Source organism: Phocoena sinus, chromosome 20 (genome assembly GCF_008692025.1).
Source record: "Phocoena sinus isolate mPhoSin1 chromosome 20, mPhoSin1.pri, whole genome shotgun sequence".
In the NCBI taxonomy this organism is placed as follows: Eukaryota; Metazoa; Chordata; class Mammalia; order Artiodactyla; family Phocoenidae; genus Phocoena; species Phocoena sinus.
This window is the reverse complement of record NC_045782.1, coordinates 51499111-51506778: the sequence shown is the minus strand read 5'-3', so window position 1 is coordinate 51506778 and position 7668 is coordinate 51499111. Positions and strand designations below refer to the sequence as shown.

Here is a 7668-nt window from a genome sequence, read left to right as displayed (position 1 = left end):
AGTCCTTGCTCAGATCTCCCTCTGGGCACACGTGCGTGCGTTGGAGAGTGGGGGGAAGGCCGAGAAGACCCGGTGAATGGCTGACCTGGCTTGGGGCAGCCCCGGGGCCCATCCTTCGCGCTGGCGCAGGGAGGAGCGAAGCGGTGCGCGCACTCGATCGCCGCCGGGCTGTGTGTCTGCGGCTCTAACTAGATGGCTCCCAAGGGCAGTGGGGATGGTTCACAGTCTGGAGGAGAGAGGGCGGCAGTCCGAGAAGGGGGCTAAGAGGCCACCCCCAGCCCGGGGCAGCCCAGCACCCGAGTCTGCAGCCTGGGGTGGGGAGGGAGGTGCCGCTCCCGGGGCCGGAGAGAAGGGGGTGGCTCCCCCCGCCCCCGCTGCGGTGGGTCGGTGCGCGGGGCCGGGCTGCGCGGGAGCCGCAGCCTTTTCCGGGGGGCGGTCCGGAGGCGGTAGCGCACGGCTCCTGCTCCGACAGGTGCGCGCCGCGCGCAGGAATGCGGTCTGCCTGACTCATCCGCTCCTCCTTCCTACCTGCCGCCCAGCCCATAAAGCGGTCCCTCCCCGCCGCCGCCCGCCCTCCCTGCAGCCCGCGCTCTGGACAGTCCCGGCTCGCCCGCGCGCCGCCTCCGGAGCCGCCGAGCGGAGCCCAGCGCGGGGAGCGCGCGAGTCAGCCCCAAGGTAGGTCCATCCTCGGACCACGGCAGGCGGCCGGGGCACTGGCGCGGGGCGGCCGCACACCGCACGCCCCTCCAGCGCCTCGGGCCGCCGGGGCTGGGCGCTCATTCAGGGACCTCCGAGGGGAGAAGAAGAAAGTGAGCGCGCACCCCAACTGGGAAGACCCGCGGGGAGCTGATTGGTGGGCCGGGTGGCTTTTGTTTCCCCGGCTCTTTCCTTCCTGAAGGCTGGCCGCCCGGCCCTTGGGTGGATATGAGGGAGAAGTGGGCAGGGGCCAGGCAGTGGCTGGCAGGCTTACTGGGCTGGGCCCCTCTGGGGTTCAAAAAGAAGCAGCCACCTAGAGGCAGAGGCCCTCCCGGCTTGGCTGTGTGGTGCCACAGTCCGTCTGGGGTCTGGGGAGTCCCTGACTCTCCTCTTCTCTTGGCCCTCCTCCCGAAGTCAGCTCAGGACACCCTTCCTCCAGGAAGCTCTCCTGACCTCATCCAACACCCCTGGAGGCTGTGCCCACCACCTGTAAACTCCTCCAGAGCCAGCCCCCTTTCCCACCCCTTTAGCCCCGGGTGGGCCTCTGGTTGTAGGCGGGGGCCTCTAGATGGCTCCCAGAGGGCAGCGGCAGGGCTCCTGCTTCTCCCCCATGGTCTTGCCACACCCTGAGCCCAAGTGTGGGCATGGTTGTTGCTGCCTTGGAGGAGCTGGAAGTGAAGACTGAGAGGCTCCATCCTGGGGGCTGAGTGGGGAGAGGAGAGCCGGAAGGACAGCAGGGAAGGAGTGCCTATCTCCTTGGCCTTGATTTCTGTGGGCAATAGAGCAGCAGAAGGGCCAGGAAAGCAGGAAGGGAGAGAACCACGGAGGGCAGGTGCAGACATGCAACAGGGGTCCCTTGGGTGGGAGGGACGGCGGGTATGGGGAGAGCGCCGAGCCTACGTTCATGTGGGTCACAGTGTGTGTCCAAGAATATGCATGTCCCTGTGCCTGCAAGGCCTGAGTGTGCCCCTATGTGATAACACTGGGTGGCAATCACATACTTCCGGGACCCAGGTGGTACATAAAAAGACCCTTGCAGCCTGGAGACCTAGAGTAGCCTGGAGAGAACGTTTCCCGAGGGCTCTGCCCAGCCCGCCACGGCCAGCCACCTCTTCCAATAAGCCCACAATCCTAACTTTTATGTGAAACCTTATTATTTTTAACACCGACAACTACTTTTAAAACTTTTTAGGGATTTTCCTTGGTGGTCCAGTGGTTAGGAATCCACGCTTTCACTGCCAGGGCCCGGGTTCAGTCGCTGGTTGGGGAACTAAGATCCCACAAGCTGTGCAGGGAGGCCAAAAAAAACAAAAAACAAAAAACTTTTTAAACACAAGTTGAGTCAAACACAACACTCCTGAGTGCATAACTAGTCCCCAGCTGCCACTTTAGAGCCTCCGAGTATAAAGTGAAGGCTAAATGGGGGGTGTGCGCTGCCCGGGTCTCACCCTGGATATGGGAACAATGCAATCATCCCCACTGGTTCCTGTACAGATTAAATGGCAATTATGTACATGAAGTGCTGGGCACTAGCCCACTGTGTGCCCAGCCTGGGGGCACAGGAGGGTGAGTAAAAGCTGGGCTGGGCCCTCCAGTGTCTGTACCTGTGTATGTAATGGTGCCCCTGGGAAGCCTGGGTAAGGCAGCCTATATTGTGTAGTGTGTGGGTGTGGCGCCTATGCCCCAAGGCTGCAGGAAATTCATTTCCTCCAAGAAGCACCCCCTTGGCTGGCTCAGAGCTCCCTTACCCCAGGCCCCTCTTAGAGGGTGGCTCCTTCCCAGCAGGCTCTGCCTGCGATGTGTTAGAGCTGCTAGTGCCTCCTGGGAGCCACCTGCCTTGGAGCAACGGAGGCAATGCCTTCCTGCAACGCCCCCCCACCCCCGGGTCTCCCCAGCCATTTGGGGGCCTCAGTCTCCCAGAGCCTGGGGCTGCCCCTGCCCCACAAGCCAAGGACTGAGCAAAGATCCAAGGAGGGAGGGCCAGTAGGCACGGCATAATCTTGGGCTGCTGGGTGACTCGCTCTAGAGAAAGAGGAGGGGGTCCTAACGTCAATTCTGCAGGCCTGGTGGCTATGGCCAGCCCCTTCTCTTCAGTAGGCTACCCATCTTTTATTTATTGTTTTGCGGTACGCGGGCCTCTCACTGCTGTGGCCTCTCCCGTTGCGGAGCTCAGGCTCCAGACGCGCAGGCTCAGCGGCCATGGCTCACGGGCCCAGCCGCTCCGCGGCATGTGGGATCCTCCTGGACCGGGGCACGAACCCGTGTCCCCTGCATCGGCAGGCAGACTCTCAACCACTGAGCCACCAGGGAAGCCCCTAAATTTTTATTGCAGTATAGTTGCTTTATGATGTTGTATTGGTTTCTTGCTGTACATACCATCTTTTTTTTTCTTTTTTTCAATATTTATTTAGTTGTACCGGTCTTAGTTGCCACACGTGGGCTCCTTAGTTGAGGCATGCATGTGGAATCTAGTTCCCTGACCAGAGATCGAACCCGGGGCCCCGCCTTGGGAGCGCAGAGTCTTATCCACTGTGCCACCAGGGAAGTCCCCATACCCATCTTTTAAAAGGCCTCAGGGATGCCGGTGCCTGCCCCGAAGGTCACTAATGGGTTGAGATGGTTTAATGGTGAACCAAAGGCAGATGGGTCTCCTGGGGTGGCTGGCAATGCGTGTGTGTGTGAGTGGGCAGGAGGGGCTTGTAATCTAGCTCCAGGCTAATTTTTGAAAGGGTGATCTGCTCAGGGGCCCCCAAAACTCAACTCTGGGGCAGGCAGAGGTGGGGAGTAGGGTGGGGACCCCTCCTCTGATGGGACAGGCAGCCATTGTAGAACTTAGCTGAGTGCAACAAGCCTCCTCCTTCCTTTCTCAGGCCCCAGATATTGGGAGGGGCCCCCTTCTTCCCGGCTGTACCCTCTCACCAAGAGGCAAGTGGGCCAGGACAGAGAGGGGACAGGAAGGCGGAGCCAGGACCCTCTAGGGTGGCCCTGTCCCTGCCAAGCCTGACCCGGGCCACTGGGGTCTGAAAGGCAAAGGCGGAATAAGCCCTGTTCTGCCCTCGGGGAGACCAGCACAAGAGACCTGGCACTGGGACAGGCTCAGAGCCCACAGTCCTCAGTGGTGAGAGGGTGGGGGCCTCCCTGGGCAGGGCATAGGCCTGCAGGGCATCTGGCCACTCCAGAGACGACAAGGAAGGGGGCAGTGGAAAAGAGGAGTCAGGGGCCCTGGGCCCTGCCACTTGCAGGCCAGGTGGCCTTGGAACATCACTAAAGTTCTGTAGAGCCTCAGTTTCTACATCTGTGCAATGGGAATGATGGAGCTTAGACAGGGACCCAGTGAGTTGACACGTGGACCAGAGCTGTCAGGCATTGTATGTCGATTGTTGCTGTTATACAGGAGGAAGAGGATGGCAGGGCCGCATCCCAGCTGGTGGACCAGGCTGTTGCTGGCAGCCCTGCTGAGCGCCAGCTTCCCCGGGGACATGGGTGAGTCGGACACACCCCTGCAACACCCCTCTCTGTGGTGGGGGCTCAACTTCCAAGGCACTGCCCTTAAGTGAGGGAGGGGGCTCTCATGGAGTGTCTTACCCAGACACTCACTCAGCCATTCAACAAACAACCACCACCCACTTTGAAGGCTGGGGAGCCATGAGCCTGAGCCGTATGGCCCAAGAACACCCAGGGGAGGAAGGAGACTTGGTCTAGAGGAGGGAGAAGACGTCCACTCAGAGAATGGAGGCGCTCGCAGGATGTACTGAGGCTTGGAAAGCCGAGTCGAAAAGTTTTAGAGGAATTTGGAGGAGAGAAAGGTGATCATCACCTGCTCTGGGAGTGTCTGCAGTCGGCAAAGGGCTGGAGCCCGCTCCTACTGGTGAAATTTTGCCTGTCAGTGGAGGTCATGCTGATAGCTTGAAATAGACCATGGTGGGAACATTTACACCCTGGAAATTGGCAAAGGCTGCAAGTCAGGTCTTCCCCGCCCTCACCGGAGCCCTTGCTAAAGGTTGACAGTGCACCGTTGCCGGGAGCCCAGGAGACCACCCACTAGTGCACATAATAGGTCCTTACTGTGATTTCAACTGAACAAAACCAAAGGGAATCCCAACCTTTGGAGAAACTGGAGTTTTACCTCATTTATTTACTAACAACTCACTGTGTGCGGGGCTTGGGCTAGGCACTGGGGACACAGTGATAAACAAGACAGAATCCCTTTTACCCTGGAGGAGCAGGTGAGGGGGGTGGTTAGGGTGTCCCCGCCAGCGCCTCGGTCTCGGCCCCCACCATCCTTGCCTCCAGACTTGAGTGGAGAGTCCAGGTTTGAGACCTGGCTCTGCGGGTTTCTAGCTGTGCTACCTGGGACTGACCACGTACCTGCTGGCCTCCATCTCCCCCTCTGTAAATCGGGAGAGAATCCCCACCTCTTTCAAATGAGGCTGCACAAGGGAAGGGCTTGGCAGTGGGTGAGGCGCATCTCAGCGGGCACGCCCATCTCTGCTCCCCAGCGAACCGCTGCAAGAAGGCCCAGGTGAAGAGCTGCACGGAGTGCATCCGCGTGGACAGGGACTGCGCCTACTGCACGGACGAGGTGTGATGCCGCTGGGGCCTAGCCTGGGCCACCTTCCCAACCTGCGTGCCCCACCCTGCTACACCCCACGCCTGGGCTCTGGCCCACACTTGCCCCGCCCTCAGCCCAGCCTCAGGCCAGGCGGTCGTGGGAGAACAGGCAAGGGTCAGGAAGATCGGGGGTGGTGGGGTACAGGATAAATCCAGTGTTAGGACAGCCAGGGGAAGGGTACTGCCCTCCTGACTCCATCTCCTTCCGTCCAGATGTTCAAGGAACGGCGCTGCAACACCCAGGCAGAGCTGCTGGCTGCGGGCTGCCGGCAGGAGAGCATGGTGGTCATGGAGAGCAGCTTCGAGATCACAGAGGTGCCCAGAGTGGGGGTCGGGGGGGCTGGGCCCTCCAAGCTCAAGGCTGGCTGTTTGTGGGAGGTTATCGTGTCCCCTGGCTGAGCTGAGAGGTATCTCCATCAGATCTGGAGAGACCCTCCAGCCAGGTGTCCCCCTCCCCTGGACACAGGAAGCGCAGATCGACACCACCCTGCACCGTAGCCAGGTGTCCCCCCAGGGGCTGCGGGTGCGGCTGCGGCCGGGAGAGGAGCGGCGCTTTGAGCTGCAGGTGTTTGAGCCCCTGGAGAGCCCCATGGACCTGTATATCCTCATGGACTTCTCCAACTCCATGTCTGACGATCTGGACAACCTCAAGAAGATGGGGCAGGATCTGGGTACGGCGCGGAAGACAGCAGGGCAGGGCGTGGAGAGAGTGGCCTCCCCCAGCTGGCTGGACACCTGCTCAGGAGGCCAGGGCTCAGTTTAGCTGCACCCACTCCTCAAGGAAGGACAGGACATCTGAGCACCCCAAGAACTCCTTCCCCCCACTCTCAGAGGCAGGTCCTGTGCAGACCCCAATAACCACTCGGGAGTGCAGAGAAGGCCCCAGCCGGGTGGGAACCAGAGCCCTTTGGTCCTTTTTGTTTTTTTGGATGTGGTGCGCCTCATGGCTTGCGGGATCTTAGTTCCCCGACCAGGGATTGAACCCGCGCCCCCTGCAGTGGAAGCTCAGAGTCCTAGCTACTGGACTGCCAAGGAAGTCCCTCCTCTGGTGCTGGCACGGAGGGCACCAGCTGCCATGAGGCTGAGGTTAATTCCCAGCTCTGCAGATGGCTGGTCCAGCTCCCCGGCCGCACCCTCCAACTAGCTGCATGCACAACTCTGGGTCCCCCGAGTCCCATTTCCCTCATCTGTAAATAAGGACAAGGGCTGTCATATGCGTGAGCTGACGCCCAACATGCAAAGTGGTGACAATAAGTTGTTCTTCCTCTTCCTCCTTCCCAAGCCAGCCCCCGGCTCCTGTGTTGATGTGGGGTTCTTGGGGCTCAGCTGTCCCCTCTTTTTTTGTTGTTGATGCCTAGCCCAGGTCCTGAGGCAGCTCACCAGCGACTACACGATTGGATTTGGCAAGTTCGTGGACAAAGTTAGCGTCCCTCAGACAGACATGAGGCCCGAGAAGTGAGTGACCAAGGGGGCAGGGGTCCTGGCCAGGTGGCCCACGCCCTCTCCACCCAAGCACTTTGAAGTTTTCAGGTTGAAATGAGCCACAGGGGCGGTCCCTAGAGAGGGTGGGCAGGGGGTTGTGGGCGTCTTCTCCCCTGACTTTCTCCCTCCCTGACTCTCTCCTTCCCACCTCCGCCCAGGCTGAAGGAGCCCTGGCCCAACAGTGACCCCCCCTTCTCCTTCAAAAACGTCATCAGCCTGACGGAAGACGTGGAGGAGTTCCGGAACAAGCTAAAGGGAGAGCGGATCTCAGGCAACCTGGACGCCCCCGAAGGAGGTTTCGATGCCATCCTGCAGACGGCCGTGTGCACCGTGAGTGCCGGGGCAGGTCCTGCTGGCCTAGACCCGGCTGTGCTTTTCAACAAGGGCATGAGCTGCCCACTGGCCTGCTCTGGTACCAGGCTGGGGCCTCCATCCCCTAAGACAAGCTCAGACCCACTGGGGGACCCTCAATTCCAATCCAAGTTTAGAGGTATCAGGGCCTGAGCAGTCACAGCCTGGTTTTGTGTTGGCCAGTGAGGCGGACATGAGTCTTGGGATTCTGGAATCTTCAGTGCCCTGAGGCCAGCCTCCCACCCAACCTCCCTGTTAATACCGGTCTCCAACTGTGCTGGAAGAGGGCACTTCTTTTTATGTGCACATCAGTTTTTTCATTTAAAGAATAATGTATCCACAGACAAAAAAGAAAATTCCCTGGCAGTCCAGTGGTTAAGGATTCAGCACTTTCACTGCCGGGGGCCCAGGTTCCATCCCTGGTCGGGGAACTAAGGTCTCTCAAGCCACATGGCGTGGCCAAAAAATAAAACAAAATTAAAAAATAAGAAATAAAAATGAAAATAATGTATCCATATTACAGACAAT

General features: G+C 59.6%; 1 protein-coding gene across 4 annotated transcripts in view; it reads left to right on the top strand.

The window, feature by feature from the left end:
• The first annotated feature begins 613 nt into the window (after nucleotides 1-613).
• ITGB4 (integrin subunit beta 4) overlaps nucleotides 614-7668 on the top strand; it is a 30644-nt gene continuing 23589 nt past the window's right edge. For all 4 annotated transcript variants that reach the window (XM_032617730.1, XM_032617731.1, XM_032617729.1 and 1 more), the window contains exons 1-7: nucleotides 614-675; nucleotides 4091-4179; nucleotides 5196-5278; nucleotides 5521-5622; nucleotides 5774-5978; nucleotides 6666-6762; nucleotides 6948-7119. In XM_032617730.1, the coding sequence (XP_032473621.1) occupies nucleotides 4101-4179; nucleotides 5196-5278; nucleotides 5521-5622; nucleotides 5774-5978; nucleotides 6666-6762; nucleotides 6948-7119 (738 nt within the window). In that variant the 5' untranslated portion in view covers nucleotides 614-675; nucleotides 4091-4100. The remainder of the gene's footprint in view (nucleotides 676-4090; nucleotides 4180-5195; nucleotides 5279-5520; nucleotides 5623-5773; nucleotides 5979-6665; nucleotides 6763-6947; nucleotides 7120-7668) is intronic.